This window comes from Diprion similis, chromosome 14 (genome assembly GCF_021155765.1).
Source record: "Diprion similis isolate iyDipSimi1 chromosome 14, iyDipSimi1.1, whole genome shotgun sequence".
Classification (NCBI taxonomy): domain Eukaryota; kingdom Metazoa; phylum Arthropoda; class Insecta; order Hymenoptera; family Diprionidae; genus Diprion; species Diprion similis.
The window spans coordinates 4,312,576-4,334,215 of record NC_060118.1 but is presented as its reverse complement, the minus strand read 5'-3'; the positions used below and the strand labels follow the sequence as shown (position 1 = coordinate 4,334,215).

General features: G+C 40.2%; 2 protein-coding genes across 3 annotated transcripts; one reads left to right on the top strand and one right to left on the bottom strand.

Moving 5' to 3' along the window:
• Positions 1-13,526: 13,526 nt before the first annotated feature.
• LOC124414871 lies at positions 13,527-17,110 on the top strand. 2 transcript variants are annotated; one of them, XM_046895983.1, is made up of 6 exons: positions 13,527-13,882; positions 14,124-14,278; positions 14,360-14,588; positions 14,760-15,757; positions 15,889-16,190; positions 16,369-17,110. In XM_046895983.1, the coding sequence occupies exons 1-6, from the start codon at positions 13,825-13,827 to the stop codon at positions 16,439-16,441; spliced, it is 1,815 nt and encodes a 604-aa protein (XP_046751939.1). In that variant the 5' UTR covers positions 13,527-13,824; the 3' UTR covers positions 16,442-17,110. The 2 variants fall into 2 exon arrangements, with proteins under 2 accessions (XP_046751939.1, XP_046751937.1); XM_046895981.1 differs by having other exon boundaries at positions 13,529-13,882; positions 14,748-15,757.
• A 1,636-nt stretch (positions 17,111-18,746) lies between these two features.
• On the bottom strand, positions 18,747-21,446 carry LOC124414872 (transcriptional adapter 3-B). The gene has a single exon (XM_046895984.1). It carries the CDS (start codon positions 21,052-21,054, stop codon positions 19,675-19,677), a length of 1,380 nt encoding a protein of 459 aa, XP_046751940.1. The 5' UTR covers positions 21,055-21,446; the 3' UTR covers positions 18,747-19,674.
• Between the last annotated feature and the right edge of the window lie 194 nt (positions 21,447-21,640).

Sequence of the window (21,640 nt, the reverse complement as noted above, 5' to 3'; positions counted from 1 at the left end):
CCCATAATAGCTCATATCGCATTTCCGATTTGATACCCTATTTTTCAAATTGTTTCTTTAATCCTAAAACACACTGAGGATTTTTTTCATAATTTTATAATAGATTATAAACACGAGTAAAAATAGAAACAACGATTTAAAAAATGATTAAAAAAATAGAGAAAAATGGCGTTCAACTCTGAATCTTACGTGAAAATGATTCATTTGGAATACGGAATGATGTGTGCATGTTTTTTTTTTTTTATCGATTTGGGCATTTTTTAGATAGGTTTAAAGGTTCATAGGGTGAAGACGAATGATGAAAAAAAGTTTAAAATCTCTTCAGGATTCCAGCTATCGTACTAACATAGAAAAAGTCCTAGATAAACGCAAAAAATTTAACGGTCAATCGCTTACTGAGTTCGCGTGGAAAGCCCCATATGGACCGTGAATTTATGGTAAACATGGAAGGTTGAGTGCGCATTCATCACACCTGTACAGATTCTACACAAGTAAACGCAGCCCAGCGCCGCTACGAACTGCTGCCAACCCATTCGACGAAATGATTTCTAGCCTCTTGCTTGACGCCCGTTTTGCCGTTGACGAGCTACAAGCATCCCAATCATGATGGAAGGAATACTTCAGATTTACAGCAGTTGGCGGTATAAAATCTGTGTATGCTTGAGGCATGCGCACTCGACCTTCCCTGTTCAGCATAAATTCACGGTATGTAGTATTCAATAATGAAATTTCCTTAATGGAGTTAAATATTACACACATTAGAAACAGTCGCCTATTTTCATCTCAATGAATTCGAAAAAAGGGATAAATAATACAAAACGCTCGATTCCTTTTCAATTCGTTTTCGTTTGCTGGGATGACCGTAAATATCGCTGGCGGGCGCAAAATTATGTTTTGCGCCCGCTTCGATAGATGCCGGGCGCAAAATGGAGTGGTATACCGCGCGATCAAATACGAACTAGCGCCGCCGCGCGGCGTAACTCCACACTATCGCGGTCAGTGAGTCGGTACCGCAGTTTTCTCGTATTTCTTATGTAATTTGTGCACTTAAAAGCAAACTTTCGGTACAGGTTGTGGACAAAAAGTATCGTGTGCACCATGGGCGGAAAGTGATATACGCTCACTTTCCGCCCTAGATACACAATATACTATGGACTGAGGAAAAATGAAATCTATATGCCATTAACTGCTGATCTTACGTAAGAAATATTTTTCTCTTTCTATTGGAAAATGTCCTTATGACGTCAGATGGTTGTCGGCGCCATTTTATCACAACACAACCTAAGTTTTTAATTTAAATGTTGGGAAAGCATAATTCTTGGTGTTTCAAATTACACAGTCAACGGTCAGCTGTCAGCCTGGTTGCATTAGTTTGATTTTTTTACACTAGATGACGCATTACAAAGTGAGAATCCTACTTGTCAGATGGAAGCTAGTCTCGGCAGATTATAAAAGCGTACATTTATTATATAAGTGGCGCGGTGATAGAGCAGCTGTATCGGCCTTCATCGCAACCCGGCCACAAACTTCAAGTACTTAAAATAATCTCCAGAATTACTCCTGCGTAGGTTTGATAGTCAAATAATGACATTTGTTTGCCTGCCAACGATAGCTCTCTTTCAATAGGATATGAAGTAACCCAAAAGTGTCACAGTTTGAGCGATGCTAACGATTCTTCTTCACACACTTGATTCACCAGCTGTAACAAAAACTTTCAAATCACATGTAATCTCACTTGGCATCCATGTATTTTTTCACATGCACCTAGAAAAAAAATTACAACATAAAATTAATCGCGTGGTTTGAGAAAATGTGTTTGATTTCTGGAGCGCAAAATTGTTCCGAAGACGCCTGAATATAGCATAGCGATGGACCTTAGTAACAAACAAATGGGTTGTTGATAACTATGCTTGAATGAAATCGACAGTCACGGGAAAACGAGAGAGTTGACCAGACGTGTCGGGATCGTTACGCTTGAAGATGAGTAACTTAAACCAGAAAGATCATTTTTCGTCTTCATCGCCTTTCCGAGGCTCTTCCTCGACATATATATTAGACTGTATCAAAAAAATTGACTATTTTTTTTTTTAATGGTATACTGAAAATATTGTTCAAGGTGACGAAAAAGAAATACCATAAAAATTTCAGATTTTAATATTGATATTTAGATGTGCCTCATCGCGATTTTCTACTTTCCATAAGAATAACATGGCAAAAGTGGTTCTTGCTCCTTGCGATTTTTATAACTAGATAACGACGCATCGTACAGAAAATTCATAAACATGTTTTTGTAGGAAACTGAACGTTCTACAAAAAAGGTCTCCTGTCATTTTACGATAAATCTATTCTTTCAAAAGTTATTTGAGGTCAAACATCAACAAAGGACCTCAAATAACTTTTGAAGGAGTAGATTTATCGTAAAACATCAACAAAGGATCTCAAATAACTTTTGAAGGAGTAGATTTATCGTAAAATGACAAGAGACCTTTTTCGTAGAACGTTCAATTTCCTACAAAAACATGTTTATGAATTTTCTGTACGACGCGTCGTTATCTAGTTATAAAAATCGCAAGGAGCAAGAACCATTTTTGCCATGTTATTCTTATGGAAAGTAGAAAATCGCGATGAGGCACCTCTAAATAACAATATTAAAATCTGAAATTTTTATGGTATTTCTTTTTCGTCATCTTGAACAATATTTTCAGAATACCACTAGAAAAAAAAATAGTCAATTTTTTTGATACAGTCTAATATATATATACATATATATATATATATATATATGATTTGGGTACAATGGGCTCAAAAAAAACAGATGATAGAATTGAAGTACAAATGCATATGGTATAATTTAGCAAGATATCTTTTTCCCTTATGCATTTGGGTCGGAATCAAATCACTGCCTCTTCCTGGCTAAAATTCAGTTTTTCTTCATCCTTCAATTTTTCCACGCTTAAAGACATACGCAATTTCTATCACAGTTTTGAATAGCATTCCACTATTTCTGTCTAACTGTATGTTACCTTATCAAATAGCATCATATAAAATCTTTGTCAAAAATAAATGACTCACACTTATTCTTGTGACAAAGAGTTTGAGTACAATTGGAGTACAGCCAATTAGCCTTCTGGCCGTGATTCTCACCTGTTCTGCACAAATCGAAATTCCATTCCTTATTCTTAAGGCCCCGCTGACCTGGCATGTCATATATATATTTCGTGACGTCAGAAGCGGGGAAATTGGGTGAAAACGCCTATACGAATCCTGCGATAACGAGAGTATGAATCTTACTCGGAAATATTTTAAATCGTAGCTTGAATAATAGTGTACGTGTGAATCCCAGTCACTGCTCAGGAAAATAGCTGATAATGTTTATAATAAAGAATGATAAAGTGAATAAAATCACGCGACAACAAACATGGCCGATCGGAGCTACCGCATGTTGAATATTCACTGATTGCACTGTTCCACAATTTCTTTCACCCTCGCCAGGGAGATTCACACGTACAAAAGCACACACGTTATCCGGGAAAACTTATACTATCAGTTATTTTTTTGTAAACATGGCTCGATTCGTATACGCGTTTTTCATGTGACAGCAGCCCGTTTATGGTCCACAAGAAGTATGTTTCGATCTGTAACTGACATCATTGGTTGGATCTAACAGAACAAGCCAATGAAATCAGCGGCCTTAGTTCACCGCTCAACGTTCAGAGGCGCTGCACGTATTTATGACGTCACGATTTGATATTTTCAAGTCACTTCAGCGGCACCTTAAGGTCCTCATATGACTATCAGAATTAGATCTAGAAAACAAACCAAGCCATGTTGTGACTAACGTACGATGGATATCTATGCTCAAGCCGTGTTTCACTAATTCATCACTGCTAAACATAACATAAGAATATCACAAGTGAATGAAAATTGTTTAGAAATCACATCCAACGGTACAACAGCGCGATAACAAACTGAAAAGAATTCAGTCCCTCGTACAATTAATTGTATTAAATTCGTTTTTGACCTGGGTCGCGACAGTAAGCTGCTGTTATTACGCTGTCAAGTGACTAGTGTTTAATGTACTATTTAGAACCGAACGGTAACTATAGAATTTATTTTGCTGACTCGTATTTACATGACAAAATCGCAAAGTAAAATCATATTTGATGGCTTGTATCAAGCATGCAGAGGTTCACGCTGCACTGTCAGGGAACAAAATATCTTCGGGAGGCGTAGTCTACGAGAGGATGGGATCCCCACTGGAGTTATACAATTACTGCAAGGTTTGGCTATTATTCTGATCTAGTAGATCGCGGTGCTTGACACTCGTACTGCGCATACTTTGCCACTTGAAAATACTCAACCAAGCAAATCAAGCCAATAAAGAACAATTACCGAACGCGCCTATCACGGATCGAGTATACCCTACCATCTTACCCTGGCAAGTTAAATTACTGATAATTACAAAACCTGCAATGGCATATTTTCCGTTTTTCTACACTATCAATCTATATCGAGAATGAATTTAGTTATTTGTTCAATCAGAGTTGCCTAGTAGAAATATCCGATCGCCGTATTTCAATTTTTTTTTTCTTCTCTTTTTATTCTAGGAATTGCGGAATCCCAGTTACGGATTCACGCCAGTCTTACGGACTAGCGCGGATGTAGGACTCCCGAGTGGCCTACCCACTTAGCCGCCACCTCCTGTGATACCGCCCCCAGCCAGGAACTATGGTGATATTACTTCGAGCTGGGGGCTCTGTCTGTGTACATCTTGTAGTTCTGTTCGTTCGTTCGTTCTGTTTGGGCTGTCCGTCTGTTACGTCACATCAGGCAGCCGGCCGCGTGCTTCCGTCGTAGGATAGTCTCTGTATAGGTGGCAACGAGTTGCCACCGCTTTGTTGCGTGGAGCATTACCTCGACAATGTTGTCGGGGTTGATGCTTCCTACGGTCGTCTTCAGTCTTCGTCTGACAATGAGTTCTGTCCAGTGGTCATATTCGAAGAACGTGTGTTCCGCGTCGTCTCGTTCGTGTCTGCAGTACTTAAAGTTTGGCATCCGTAATCAGTTCATGTTGTGAAGGTACCGTCTAGAGTAGCCGTGGCCCGTCAGAAGCTAGGTGACGTAAAAGTTCACGTCCCCAAACCCTCTCTGGACCCATGATCTCAGATCCTTTATCAATGGTCGCGTCCAGTTTCCTGTCGTTCCTTCCGTCTAGCATTCTTGCCACGTCCTGTCTTTTTCTATCGTTGCCGCGTCCCGTCGGGTCACGCCCGCGTCTCTTCCGTAGATTCTCTTGCCTTCGAAAGCAAGGAGATTTATGGGAATCACGCCCGCCACCACCAGGACAGCCTGTGCTGAGACCATCCGGTAGGAACAGGCGATCCTGAACGCGCTCCGTCTCTGTACCGTCGCGTCGTCATCGCCTGATAGTATTTCTTGATCTTCAGAGAGTCTGCCCAGATCTCCGCACTGTAGAGAAGGATAGAGTTCGTTGTCAACATTAGTAGTCCCCGTTTCCCTGGTCTCGGTCCGTTCGTGTCGTCAGGCAGCTTAGGGATGCGATCCTTTCGGCCGCCTTCCGGGCTGTCCTTTGTATGTGAGGCCAGAAAGTCATCTTCATATCTAGGGTCACCCCCAGATACTTGACTTCTCCTCCGGTCTCGATCTGGTCTGTCCCAATCGTCATACGTAATATGGTATATGTTTTCTGGTGCGAAGCACCAGTTCCGTTTTTTTGTAGCGAGTTGCAGTCCGTGATCAGTCATCCACCGTCCGACTCGTCGCATCGTCTGGTTCAGTTTGTACCGTTTGTATTGCGCCAGCTCTGGAGAGCGCTCGACTATCACCGCCGCCACATCATCAGCGTAAGCGACTAGGCGAATGCGGAGCGGGAGCTCCAGTCTGAGCAGACTTTCGAGACACCGTTCCAGAAGTCTGGTCCAAGTACGTAGCCTTGGGCGACCTCCGCGACGATCTGTTGCGTCACTTGATCTTCGATTGTCTCGTACGTCAGTCGTTTGTTCCGAAGGTAATCTTCCACAACCCGGAACACGTACGATAGAACCCCAAAATCGCCTCTCAGCTTCTTCAAGATATCCACCCACCTGGCCGAGTTGAAGGCGTTCTTCACGTCCAGTGTCGCCAACAGCACGATAGGTCGCGCAGCGTGGCAGTGTCTGTCAGTTGCCCGGAAGGTGTGACCACCTCTTGGATAGCTCAAATAGTTGATCGACCCCTCCGGAAGCTGAACTGCTGGTCCGAGAGACCTCCCCTGTTCTGTATTGCGACCGTGAGTCGTGGCTGCAGGAGCTGTTCGTACGTACAGTCTTCCTGTCGTGTTTAATAAGCTCAATGACCGGTAGGCCGACGGCGTGCTGGGGTCGCCCTTACCCTTAGGGATAAGGACCAACCTCGCCTCCTTCCAACGTTCACTGAAGGTCCCTGTCGTTAGGCACATGTTGTACAGGTCAAGAAGTATCTCCGACTTCAGGCTGGCCATCAGCCGGAGGACTTACCGCCGGTACCCCATCGGGCCCTGGCGTCTTACTCGCGCTCATTGGATGCTCTGACGAGCTCCTCCGCGGTAAAGTCTTCCGCGTACATCTCGGTTGTGTCGGAAACAGTCCGTCCACTAGCCGACGCGAGGCTCCGCGTCTTTGATTTCCGGCGGGGTCCGGGTCCCTAGTCTACTGATCACGATCGTGTAACCAGTTCCCCAGGGATCCCTGTCCACCTCTTCGCAGAGCTTCTTCCAGCATCGCGCCTTGCTGTCTCTGATAGCGTCCGTTAGCCGTTTCCATTCTGTTTTGTATTACGCCTGAAGGGTTTCCCTTTCGAGTCCTGCCAGCCCACATTACTCGTCTCCGTTTGGCCAGGCAACCATTCCGCAGCTCGGCTATTTCGTCCGTCCACCAGTATTGTGGTGATCTGTTTCATGCATACTGTGGTTTCGGCATTGCACAGTCGCACAGCCGTGCTATCAGTTTCGTCGTCTCGTCTGTCAGTCTTTCCGCCTTTCGCCGGCCAGTCAGCTCTAGGGGAACGTCCGTAATCGAGGCCGGCGCTGACCCCAGTTCCGCTGAGAACTTCCGTATGTAGAGTTTGTCCACGTTCCACCGCGAATGGTGTCGGATCCCGCAAGATGCGCCGCATAACCGTGCCCCACCTTGGCGCACAGTGGGCAGACTGGTCTGTCTTTTTTTTGTAGTTTGTCGCATAATGTCCCGTCTCCCCGCATTTTCCGCAACTTTTCGTCCGGTCCTTGTTTGTGCAATTAGCCTCCGTGTGCCCGTAACCCAGGCACTTGTGGCATTTTGTCACAGTGAGTCGCTGTCGGACGTGGCAACCCACCCATCCGATCCCGATCCGTCCGCGGCCAAACAGTGCTCTGGCTTCCTGCGACTCAAGGTCGCATACGGACATAAACTGTTCGGCCCAATTCGGACCGAAGATGTGGACGCCAAAGTCTGTATCTCGTCCTGTTTTCCGTTTCAGTGCTTGCACTACGTCAGCCTTGGTCGCGACTCAGTCCAGGTCCAAGATCTCCAATTGAACCTTGGAGGTCCCGGCCCTGACGATGTCCGCGTCGCCGACCGCGTCCTGCAGTGCCCGTCCGAAACCGTCCCGTCCGTCTGCATCCGTCTTGATTTTCCGAAGACACAGTCCGTTTTTGGTCTTCCTCAGAGTCGTCACTTGAACGTGGCTCTTCTTCGGATCGACCGTCGTCCATATCCTCTTCACGATGTCTAAGTAAGTACTGTTATTCCCGGGCTTAACGAGCACGGCCGTCCCCCAGTGTTTGGGAGCCGCTGTGCGCCCATCAGCCCGGGTCATCGCATTCGTCTTGTCCGTCCGTGTCTTCCGTTCTGTTGTCTACGTTTTTTTTTTTTTTTGTTACAGTTTGCCAGGCTGCGGCCGGTTCCACTACCGTGGGACTGTTTTGAGAGGACTCCGGAGTAGTCCCAGTCGCTTCCCGTTTCCGCTTTGTCCGTGGTATTTCCCGTTGCTTTACCTTCGTCTCGACTTCCGTCTCCGTCGATTCGTAATCCAACTTGCGTTCACTCGGGGATGTCTTGATATATGTACCTATTTAGCGCAACGCCAGCAGCCTGGAATATCATCTTTATTCCGTGTTTGACCGTCATGTTAATGTTTTTTTGGATGGCCGCTGCCACGGCCATCTTTGTCACTGTCCTCTGTATTATTGTTAGTAACTCCATCAGGTCTGTACTGTCCGTTATTCTGGTATCGGTGCCGATCGCAGATACAGCGAAAGAGTAACTCGCCTCGCTACCCGCGCTCGACACGCTGCCTGTCCTTTCCCGTCTGGGTAGTCGCAGTGTCGTCCTGTCCATTTTTTCCTTTTTTCGCGTCGCCGTCTTCGCCGCCTGTTTTTTGCACGTTCTGCGGCCCTCAAACTCCATGCCGCCGCCCTGGGCCACCGGGGCTTTCACTCGATTAGAACCCGGGATGGATTCCCCCTGTACCGGGGCTACCACCTGAGGTAACTTTTCGTTTTGTTCGTGCATATCATCCTGATGTTTGTGGATGCTAAGGATCTCTCGGGGGCGCGACTCTCCGTACCATGCCGGAACGTAAGCACGGGCCCTGAGGTCACCTCGGGGGCCTTCCATCGGGCTTGTGCCGACTTCAGGCCCCGTCAACTTACTCGGTGTACGTGGGGTCGTCATATCCCGAGCGAGAGGATTTTACACCACCTCGTCGCCTGCGGTACGCCGTTTTTCAATTTACAGTAACTCAAAGTTTATTCATTGCCTAGCTTATCGTGTGATATCTATTCTTGTTTATATATTTTGAATTAGAACTGAAAATATACACCAACAACAAATATGCCATCGTTCAGACGTTCGTAGAGACATTTTGTGCATAAATTTGTTCACCATTATTAATAGGTCTTCCATCTATTGTCTTGTAAACATCTCCTAGCACTTTTATGAAGTTGCCAAAATGACATGGCTTTTAAAAACGATTAATGTTGAAGTTCGCAACGTTAGAGTAAGAAAGTTTATTGTTCTAGCTATGTTGCAACTTTGGAAGTTGGTTTCAATGTCAAGGCTTTTCTTAACTTGAAGCCGATTAGATTTCGGATATGATGGATACAGTAGTTCTTAAGTTATTTGAATAACATCAAAGAAGAAATAAAAATAATGATATCTCGAAAATGGATTAACGGGTTTTTATGCTTTCAGTCTCAATCGATGCAGCTTTTCTTAGCTTAGAACGGACTAAATTCTGAATTTCAACGGTCCAGTTGTTCTCGATTCATTAAGCTTTCCTGGTCCCATGAGGTCCAAAATATCCCAACATCAAATTTGCAGTCAAATAAAAATATGATTGCCGCGAGCCAAACAATAAACCCGTCTTCTACTTGCTGTTTGAAGCCCCCTTTCCAGTGTAGATGACTGGTGCCTGAGACCCTTCATAAATTGCAGAATAAATGCCTTCTTGGAACATCGACTATAAGCTATTTTTCCCCCAACAGTATCATACTCAAAAGTGTTACCTGTAAATTTCACTACAAGGATTAAAAAAATTACTGACAATAAAAGTTCCCAAGGTTCCCCCCCCCCCCCCCCCCTTCCCCAATTTTGTTCATCTTGGGATATGTTATTTTTCATCGAAATCTAAGCAACACATTTTCTTCAACGGCGGAAAAACGGTTTAAAGGTGTGAAATCAATCCCCGATTTTGGCACTCCAGTGGTAGTTTCGCTGTTTCGCATTTTTCCAGTTTAGATATTTGAATGAAACCAATTGGGGGATAATTTTCATGGCGAATAATGCTAAATCCATTTTGTCCAATTACAATGGGGTTGAATTCCGAAAAATCATAGGGCTCATAAATTACAAATCAGTTTTAACTAAAATATTATTGCTCATATTTGAATGCACTTAATTGCATTTGAAAGAGCAGAAAAAAGTAGGAGATACGTGTTTTAGCGTTTTTCGAGAGAATGTCACATCGGTGGTGAACTACCCTCGTACACGTGCAACCAAGTTCCCATTAAATTGGTACATTTGGCTTCAGTTCGTCTTATTTAATGGTACAAATATCTTACCGAGCAACAGTGGAGGAGCTTATTCGTTCAGATAACACTAGGGGCTCCGCCCCTGCGCGCTTCGCGCTCCATCCCCACCTCGGCGCTACGCGCCTCTCTATTTCCTTATACATTGTCTATTAGAAAAGTGAATTCATTTATGCTGATTTGATGACAGGTCTGCAACTGTTGATCGGTTGTTTCCGATCAACCCGACATTGCTATTGGCTCCCTATGCAGGCCTGCTCAGATTGTTTTAGTAAACGAATCCACTCACATGTACAAAACCCCCGATGCCATGCAACCCCAATTGCATTTGCCGACTTATTTTGCTATAGTTATTATTTTCAGATTCTTTCACGTATATCTACACATAGAGATATAGAGTCTACTGTGTCTGGTTTATAATGTACAAATAATTGATATCGATTCTTTTTTTTTTCAAATAAATTTATTGTCTTGTACATTTATCACTTTGAATTTACTTCGAAGTTGACCAGGGAGCGAAAAATCGTTCACTGTGGGATGTTTTTGCTGTGGAATGATAAATTTTTTATCATTTTTTTTACATGTCCTCGTATAATTTTCATTTACTATACGTAGACGGACCACTCTACGTCGTCCGTCTCCAGCAGCAGAGGAGGAGCTGTTCTCCGCGATACACGATTAAACATATTCTAATAATGTCCGCAGCTCCAGCTAATTCTGCTTCTATCCCGTAAATTCCATTTTTATTCACGTGTGATTTGTAATCATCAGGTGACCTAATCACGGCACCGTATGACTCATTACCTGTAATAAAACCCGCAAATGTAGACCAATTATCAACTATATTTGAAATGATACTCTGTCTCACCTCTGCGTGTCGATCTTGAATGCCGTGTACACAATACGCCAGCGCGCGAAAAAGACAATTCCTATCGGAAATCATCTTGATAATTCTCATTTGCATATTTATTTTTTGTGTCAGAAAAAGTGAAAATACTTCACGTTCGACTTCTCAGCGCACATCTTGTTATGAGCATAGGAAGTTTTGTTTGCTGGATGCTTTTGTTTTGTTTTCGGCATCTCACCCCACCGCCAACTTCATGCGTATACTATTGTTATTATAATCTTTTTTACCTGTTGCTATTTAAATCTTCTTTTTCATTTGTTTACGCGGGACAGGAATTTTTGTTAGATAGAGAGATTTTGATGTGCTGAATCTAAATTCAAAATCTGTTCATCTCGATCATTCATAGAGTTAGCAAAAATCGTGTAAAATAGCAATGAAGTAGCAGAAAATAGGAAAAAATAATATTATTTCCAAACTGTTCTTCGCTTGTATAGAACTCTTTTTTCTTCGAATGATCTACGGAACCGGTTTCTCTTTCGTTTTCTATTTTCTCGTTATTTCTCTCTTTAGCGTCCAGTAAAAATCTGCCATCATGTTGACATTCCACTTACCTCGATACGACTCTCCATCTCACTTATGTCTTGATGTAATCGTTCTCCTCGTTTTTCACTATAGTCTCCAAAATTTTAAGAAAAGTAGTCGGGGTGAGAATGTAGGAAGTGCAATTTAGAATTCATCAAACAACCCAAATTTTCGAAATTTTCCAGCAATTTTTTTCACATGCTTAACTACAATTTTTCGTGATTTTTAGCAATCTTCAGCGGTTTTTCGCAATTTACTCCAAATTTTGAAGTTTTAGAGACAAACAGACTTCGAATTTGTATTCAACGTATCGAAATATATATGAAACATACCTGACTCAGTTCAATAAAAATTTCTTCATTTTGATAACTGCGATTTTTCTAAATTTTTAGTGGATTTTTGCAATTCACTCAAAATTTTGAAGGTGTACGGACCAAACAAACATCGGGTTTGGATTTAGCGCGTCAAAATACATATAGATAGATTTGCGTGCCGGTGTATTTTTTCCCCACGCAAGGGCAACCACGATTTTGCGGCAGCATACGGCTGTAGAAGAAATGTCAATCAGTAATAGTATTGTCGAATGTCTATGCACAGGCGGATTCGCCTCACGTTAATTGCCCTACGCTACGCACAGTTAAAAAAATACTTTACGGTAGGGTAGTTCATTTTAAACGTGTATTTCATTTCGCCTTTCAACTGAAAACTCGGTGCCAAATTTAGATTAAAAAAATTTCGTTGAAGCGCAGAGCATAAAAAACATTTAGAGGTCGCTATCGAAGGTCAAAAGAGAAATAAAAAATGTTGATTATTGCTATAAATGAGTCAATTATTGTTGGATAAGTCATTTAGAATAAATTATTTTTTTTGTCTCTCACCCGACACAACGATGCCTAATAGTCAGAATAAAATTCTCCTAAAAAACCAGGTTATAAACAGCTTATTTGAAAGTTACTACCGATAGTTATATATCAATTGGGATAAATTAATTTTCGCGATTTCTTATTTTTTATAATATATTAATTAAGTTTCATTTTTGTCTCATCGAGCAAGTGCTACAAAATACTTCAAAAAAGATTTTCCTGAAAGTTGGGTACTTTCAAATAATATTTAGAAGTTGCTTCCAATTATTGAAATGTTTTTGATTTATTATTACGTGTAACCTGTACGGATTTATATATGTATAGTATAAACAGTTTTTGTTACCGAAAGAGGAAGGTCACATCACCTTAATGTCCCCATTTCGTTTTCCGTACTGATTTTTATGAACAACGATTAATTGAATCACGACACAAAAAAAATTAAATAATAGAACAAAATGGATAATTTTATTTTCTTCGTATCGTGGTTCAATTAATCATTTGTTCATGAAAATCCGTATCGAAAGTGAAATGGGGACATTGAAGAGATGTGACACTCCTCTTTCGGTAACAAAAACTGTTTATTCTATACATATTTATGTCCGTACCAGATTCACATATGATTAAATAAAAATCATTTCAAAAATTGGTAGCGACCAATATTTATGTTGATAGCAACTAAATATTTTTTTTGCTCTGCGCTTCAACGGGAATTATTTTTTCTGGATTAGGCACCGAGCTGCCAGGCAAGAGGCAAAAAAAAAAGTATGAAATTTGAAATGAACTACCCTACTGTACAGATACAGGCACTTAGATTGATTGAAACCCTTTCAATATCCCTAGTAATTATACAACCCACGGTTCCAAATGAGCGTCACAGGCACTGCCGGTAACGTCAACGGTGCTCATCCAAAAGTGTAAGTGGTAAAATTACTAGAGATATCGAAGGGGTCAGAATCAATCTAGCTGTCTGTACATTTGTCCTCCAAAACTGTGAGTCGTAAAATTACAGAGATATCGAGGGGTCAGAATCAATCTAGGTGTCTGTACATTTGTCCTTGCCCTCCCGCCGTTGCCCTCCCCTTATCGTGATGCGCATAACAGGTTGAAAGTGTGGTTTTCTCGCGTTCCACCGGCCGCCAGGTAACGCAGCTTCGTAGAAATTCGTTATTGTCCGCCCAAATAGGACAGGTGGCGCCACTCGTATCTCCGACCGAGATAGCATTTCTGTTTACTAATCGATCATCATTTTGGGAGAGTTTGTAGCTAAGTACTTTTATATTTCAGACTGGCGGTTGGGTTATGGGATTAGAATAATTGTGAAGGAATGAGAAAATGTGGGTGCTATCGATATGATCTGACAATGCGTGTCGTTTGTGGTTTAACCGCATGTCTGGTGTGGTGATTGAAATGACGGTGAATATGCGTTGACGAAAACTAAGCAACATTGTTGACGGTGGACGGTATATAATGAGATAACGAAACGCAGAATGAGATACAGCGGAGTCCTCAGCTATGCGGTGCTCACGCTAAATCTGCATTTTACTGGTACGAACCGGCTCTCTATGCTCCGATCACGCGGCAAACAATCTCCAATCCCGTTCATAATCACACCCTGCCCCCCAAATCAACGTCTATGGAATTCATTTGTCCTACAATTTCTTTTTATCTTCCAAAAGGCAATTGCTTTTTCCTACCCTCGCCGAATCCCCGACTATTTCACTAATTCGGATCGACAAAAATTTCCTCCGCTTAATATATTCTTGACCGCAATTAATGAATCTTTCAGGTCAAGCTAGAGGAAGCGGTTCTTGCAAAGACTTACAGGGCCGATTCTTTGAATCGGGGTTTCACTACAGTCCTGGCCCAGATGCGTGTACTCTCTGCGTCTGCGACAATGGGAATCCAAAATGGTGCAAGGCGGTTCTCTGCTCGCAGCCGCAGGTGATCAAACAATAAGTCAGAGCTTTGTTGGACCTTTGTAATCAATTTTCCATTGTCATTTATATACCGCTTGGCATACAGGATTGCAAGTCTTTTCGCGTTGGCACCACTTGCTGCGAGTTTATCTGCATGGACGACACTCTTCCAGTTGGCGGCGGAGATGGAAACAGTGGAATCGGAGGCGGCTTGGGAGATGGCAACACGTCAAGCGACATGGGACTTCGTCTTGTCGCCAGCTGCATCACTGCCATATTGTCACTTTCTCTGATATTCTTTTTGATTCATCGACTTCGCCAGAGAAAGATTAGAGGTGAGATCGACAGATATCGTTGTTACATATTGAACATTTATTTTTCTATATCCTAATCCCATTAAATGTTTGTATCATTTCAATAGTTTACCATGCTTGACCAATAAAAATTTGTTTTACTCGTATAAAATGCAATGGATAAATAATGGAATACAATAGTTTGTGTGGCAGGGAGGCAAAATCGACAATTAACCGACGAGCAAAGAAGTCTTGGTAGTATGGGATACCTAGAAAGAGGTGGACTGTCGCACGGTGGACCAGCAGATGACATGTCATGCGGAGGTGGTTATCCGTTGTGGAAACCACCAGGTAATTATTTTCCACGTGGAGAAGCTCCACCGCCATATGAAGAAGCAGTAGCAGCTGCGAGAGCAGAACAAGCGTTGCTATCTACAAGTCCGCACGCTTTATCACCATTGAACTTCCCTGGCGCGTATTTGTCGGTGAATCACGGTACTCATCCTTCGTCAGTCGCGACTGTAGCAAATAGCCAAATTGGCCTCTCAGTTACAACGCCGAATCTCTCAGACAGGCACGGAGCATCTACGTCTCCGATGATACCATCGATGAATAGGCCTTTGAGCAGCCCTAACACTCACTCAAATACCTACCAAGTAAATCAGGGCGAATCCATGACGGTTGGAGCTTATGCAAATAGCTCTGTAACCACATTCAACATAGGACCTAATACTTACGAGAATCTCCCACCGCCGCCAGGCATTATCACCAACCAAACTCACGTTTTGTCTCAGAGTAATATTTTATCTCTACCAACTTCCCACTCCACTATTCCAAAAGCTTATCACCAGCACACGACTCTACCTCGTCAAGGCGCTGGCGCCTTTACCATATCTGCAACATTGCCCACATCCGGCACGTCCAGCCATCGTACTATTCCCAGAACCCTAGCTACCAGTGGCAGTCTCAGATTGAGAAGAGAATTTACTGCTCATCAGTCTGTTGCTCCGCTTTTCGATACCCCGCCACGAAATGTATCCCCTCAAAATACTCCACAATCTGCTCCACCGACTGCACCAACCAATGAAAATTCTATTCGTTCGGATGCATTTTATGATGATGTACTTGTTGGACTACCGACTGCTGCGCCACAGGTTGAGGGGGAGCCACCTGCTCAACCAAGTGCAAATCTAACAAATTGTGACTTTAAGGTGAGATCTTATTTGAAAGAATCATGTTAATATAAATCAACGGTTAATTCCAGTTGACAGCTAGAAACTGCATTGACAAAAGAACATCTTGAAGGTTTTGAGCATATTCAAATACTGATATTCAATTTCAGCCTAAAATTGCTTCAAATACCGAAGTGAACCAAGATGGAAGCATCGAATCTGTGGCATGCGCTTGCAGCATGCAAGCTCTGCCGACCTTGCATGACGATGCGGATGACTATCGTAGTGAATGTGAGAATTGCAAGAGTGCAAACGGTTCCCGATATTATCTGGACAACCAGGATGAATTAGTTACTTCTCCACACGAGACAATGACATTGCATCGTAGACCGGAGGAAACACCGTTAGGCACCGCACCCCAGTATTATCGTACTTCCTTGACACTGCCCACTAGTACCCGTCAGCGTACGAGGTGAGATAAACTTTACACAAAAAATTCTCCCTAGCAAATACCTATACCTCGATGGAGAATAATCAGCTGGATTTTTTTAATTTTCTTTTATTTATATTTTGACAAATTCATTCTAGTTAGAGAAATATTAATCTGTAGCAAAAGATGATCATTGAGATTAAAGATTGCTATGTTCTAGGAGCACCGGAGCTCGTGAAAATTGGTTCAGTTCAATGCCTGAAAGCTCCACAGAGTCTTCGGATGAAGATTAAAATTTGAATTTAAAAACAAGCAACAAAAAATCAACTAACAAAAACAACAACAAACAAAAAAACAAAAAAAACTCATAATTGTGCATCATATTAGGTATTAAAAAAAAAGAAAGAAAGAAAACTCTACGTACAAGAAGCAGCGTGAATACGCGAGTGCCAAAAGTATTATCCAATCTTTACTGTAACTAATAAATAACCACATACATACATAAATATCTGTATCAATACCAAATATTACATTTTCAAAAACAGGAATTTTGATATTTTCACTCTAGCAATACATATATAAATATATATATGTGTGTGTATGTGTGTGTGTAAATGTATACATATACGTATATGTATATTATATATATTGTAGGGTTAATTAATAACGAATCAAATCTGTAACAACAAATTTTCGGGCTGAAGACAGGAATAAACCGAACGACGAACGAATGGACGAGTGTAGCGTAACATCGGTAATTATCGTTCGTTTATCGTCAGGTTTTTAAGATTAGATAATATATCTGTTAAAATACCCACATATAATTGGTAGATGGTGGAAATATTGTTCTATACATATAGTTTTCACAAATCAACTTACAAATCTAGTTAGTTTAATCAAAACATATTTGGCTTTGGGTGGTAATGATGAGTACCTTATAGTTCTCGAAATATTCTACTCACGAAAAATTTCTTATTACGATTCAAAACTGTTGAAAGACATCCCGTTTTCAATTACGATGTCAAACAAAATTGTATAAATGCAGTAGTAGTGTTGTTACCAACCACTATTCTACCCATTTTATCTGTACTGCATGAATTCATTGCAAAAACAAAAACAAAAAAATAATAGAATAGAAAAAAAACTGTGCCAAATAAGAAACAGGATTTGCAAAAATGAAAAAAAAGCAATGCTAAAAGTAATGAAATGTTTTATTAACAAGGCATAAATCAACAGTATATCAACTAAAAAGCAGCTTATTATGTCAAATTATTATCATTTTCAAATTTTGATTAATGACAGCTAGATTATAGTATATTAACACGTGTTCAGGTGTGTGTGTGTGTCTGTGTGTCTGTGTGTCTGTGTGTATATATATACATATATATACATGTGTGTATGTGTATATATATGTATATATAAAATAAATAGAAGGTATCTACAAACGCTCGTTTTCCAGAATAAATTATAATTCTCTCTAAAACGAAAAAAAACGAAAAAAAAAAATAGTTTTTTCAGGATGAATTTTATTACAAATAGCTAGGTTGTAATTCAAATATACCGGGGAAAATTTTTCGAATTTAAAAAAAGCGGCAGCTCAAGTACGAATTGTTAATTTTTATCCATACGTATTTAATTCTTTAAACTATTACACGTAGCATCTTTCATCCTTTGTTTTTTTCTTTGTGATTCGAAATCAGTTGTTGATCTAGTATTAATTATAATTAAAAATCGAAAGTTACACTAGTTTTCATCAAAATTCAAACTAAACTGTATAGGTAGATGAAACTGTAGTGTTCCAATTGTATCGTGTTTAATCTGATTCACTCTGTTAAACATACAGTCATTTACATAAATATATACATTCATTGATGTAGAATCTTAACGATATGGGCTAAGAAAAAATAAGTGAAAACAGTACCTATGGAGAAAGAGGAAGGTCGATACGTGTCAGGTCGCTAAATAATAGAAATGTTTCTCTATTCGACTTAGGCCCCCTGATATACATGTAAAAGTTAAACATTCTGGACAAAAGGAAAAAACAATGCAATTTGCACCTAGATTTCAAAACATGAATAATAAAAAAAAATAAAAATAAAAAAAGCGCGGAACATTCAATATTTCTGAAACTAATTTGAAAAAGTTTTGAACAAAATATCCAAAGTGAAACTTGTATTTTCTATAGAATGTAGAAAAGTAAACGTACGTTATCTAAAAGTAAAAGAATTAAATAAATAAAAATAAACTAATATGTTTTGACTGTAACGGTTGCATGGGGCCCAAAGCAAAAAGACAAACCATAACTAATCTTTATAAGTAAATTAAAGAAAAGATCAACTAGAGCGTTATTATAACAAATATTCAGGCATAACGTATATTTGTTCTGTAATAAAAGTAAAAGAAAAAGAGAATGATGAAAAAATATGAGTTGGCTCAAAAAACATATTACTATTGGTACGATTAATAAAAACCATATAATATGTGGGTAAAATACAACTTGAAAACGTGCAAGAAGAGAGAAGTAAAAGAATTGTTTATGGAACAGAATTCTGAAATGATAAAGGTTTGAATAGTAGTTTGGTGAGATTTTTTTTTGACAGAGAAAAATAATCGCTCTCGCTCCAATTAGTTGCAGGTAACATTTTTCTGAATCATCCTGTACGTGTTATATCACTTTACCGTGATTTATGATATAACTTGATTAATAAATGAAAATAGTATGCGTAAAAAAAATATTAATCATTTGAAACAAAGATATTTGAAGATACCTTTTGTTATTAAATTGTTACCACTTTCACCACAATCATGATTCAACTTGAATGGATTCATTATTGATTTAATTGTGATATTGTATAATTTTGTTATTGTTAAATTAATAGTTTTTGTGTTTATGTCTTGATATATATATATAATATATATTTTATATATATATTATATACATACATATACATATATTTTTCTATTATTACGACTTGTTTACATTTTTATGATATTTCATTTGTTGAACATTCCCTATAATTATAATCATTATCCTTATTACGAATAGCATTATCGTTACTATTATTCCAGATGATACGTAAGATTGAAAATTCTCGAATATGTATTTGAAAATAATATATTAAAATATAGATTATATGTTAATACATCTTTCCCATTTCATTATTGTTCCCGTGACGGTCAATTTATCCTATTACTACATTCATAAATCACTCGATTGTATCAGGCACTACATAAAAAAGTAATCAAAAGAACAAATTAACTCAAATATGTAACTGTATAAATTACTACGAGGATTATCATAATTATTATAATCTGTACAAGTTAATAGAACAATATCGTAAACTGTAAAGTAATTGTCACATCATTCATTTCAGCATTGTAATCGTAGCTAAAAGTACAATAATTCGAAATATTGTGATAAACATATAAATACGATTCAATTGAGATTAACTAATCAGGGCTGCTATTGTATAATATAATGTTATGCTGCGTATACGCATTGTCTTGTATGTTGATCATTGAGAGATCAAGCCGTGCTATTTCTTGAGTTAATGACAGAGTCACTACCGCTTGACAGTATATTCAAATGTTCAAGTAAGTTTTCGCGCTCTCTCAGACAGCTCCAAGCCTTGTCCTGTTCTTTTTTAGTCATAGACACCTTTCTCTGTTTAGCTAGTATCAACTTTTTGTAATGTTCAACGACTTCGTTATCGACGATGCTTATTTTACGTTTCACAGCCTGCCGTTTGCTCTCCTCTTGTGCCAATTGAAGCAGTCGTTTCAACTGTGTCACATTGTGATTGGACAAAGCGGACAGTTCTTGTTGGCATCGTTTTATTTCTGCAAGAATTTCATCGTCCTGATTTTTTTTCGGAGTATCAGCCTCAAGTATACCTTGTTCTACTAGCTCCTTGTGCATCCTCAATTCCAAGTTCATTGAATTTTGTATAGACAAGTCCCTAAGCACAGGAGGATCGCCGTCCCTGAATAATTTATTATCCATATTATTATTAGCTACATATACATTCTCTTCTAACAGAGCTGAAACTAATCTTTGGGTCAGAGGTCCTGCGATGCTATTTCCCTTCTTATCAACCTTCGATACAAGGAGCGAAACATCGGACCGATTTTTCTTTTTATCCCTGTTTGGATTGGCCGCGTCTTCTTCCTGTAACAAATCATTGTGTGCCCACAGCAGACTGTAATGACGACCCAGCGGCGGGATTTTCTTGAATTCGCTTTGATTGCTATGTGTGGCGACTAATTCTTCGAGCAGCTTCAAATCCTCCGGCATGATATCAGTGCAGTAAGGATCGACCGATGCCCAGAACTTGTTGGGGGTATCATTTTTGGGCAAAAGTAGTTTAGGGAGATCGGATTTACTCCCATCGATTCTGTTCAATTCGTGAGGATTCGGGACAACTTGAGAAGCCAATCCCCCGGAAGTTTTTTGTTTGAACAGTTTGGCCGGAAGAGGAGACTGCGCCTTCGAGCTAAAGTCCTTAAGCTTGGATTTGTCCTCGCGAATTTTCTTGTCAAGTGTCGACAAGCCTTTCACACTCTTTGACCTTTTGTCTCTACGTTCTTCTGCTGACGACAAGTTTGTTATCTCGTCTTGCAGTAATCGGCATCGAACTACGACAGATGAAAGCAATGTTTCCAGCTCGAGTTGTAGCGTATCCAAATCCTCCATCCCAACACATTCCTCCGCCGAACGTTGAAGAATGCTACAGTACCTTGGCAAATGTTTTCCATTGTCGACCGTTTTTAGAACAGGCAGAGAAACTGCGGCCTCTGTGCTCTCCGAACTCGTGTCAGAATTAACAGAGGATAGATGTCCGGATTTACCGCCCTCGCGCACCTTTATCAGCGCCTTCTTCGAACTCTGTTTACCTTTACCTGACATTTCGGTTTTTCTATGTTTTCTCTATGTGTATGTTCAGTTAACGTCCAACCGTTATGAAAATACAACCGATAAGCTGTATTGCAGTCGGTTTAAATGTCCAGTAATTTCTTTGACTTTTAACAACTTTATTACTTATTTTTATCTTCCATAAGTGACGAATGAGCAATCTTGAAGGTTAGGTTTTGTTTTTCGTTTGTGTTCACTTACTATGAAATAGCGAACAAATCAGATATGTTCGAAAAGTCGTCTAAGCTGACGATTCGTTTTATCCAAGGTACGTTTGAAATTATCATGCCAATCACGTACTCGATTGTTTAATAATATTTCACTAACAATTCCATTTCGCAAACGATCACACACAACAATCTTAGGACATAAACTAACCTGTCATCTGACTTGCCAATGTGTCGCCATTGGCGGGATAGCGGAAACCGCCATCTTGAGATGTGACACCTTCATTCAAATATCTGTAAACCAGATCGAAATTATGTTACGAGAATCTTAATGCTTGAATGCGATGCGTTTGCGTTGACGGAAAGATAAGGATAATTCGATCGCCCAAGTGGGTCTGGGTGCGGGCTCACTG

What these genes read in the sequence shown, in the direction of transcription:
- LOC124414871 (XM_046895981.1), top strand. Translation starts at nt 13,825, where the DNA reads ATGAGATACAGCGGAGTCCTCAGCTATGCGGTGCTCACGCTAAATCTG. An exon ending in GCTAAATCTGCATTTTACTG is followed by an intron (nt 13,883 to 14,123) that starts GTACGAACCGGC and finishes TGAATCTTTCAG; the next exon opens with GTCAAGCTAGAGGAAGCGGT. An exon ending in AGTACCCGTCAGCGTACGAG is followed by an intron (nt 16,191 to 16,368) that starts GTGAGATAAACT and finishes GCTATGTTCTAG; the next exon opens with GAGCACCGGAGCTCGTGAAA.
- LOC124414872 (XM_046895984.1), bottom strand. Translation starts at nt 21,054, where the DNA reads ATGTCAGGTAAAGGTAAACAGAGTTCGAAGAAGGCGCTGATAAAGGTG.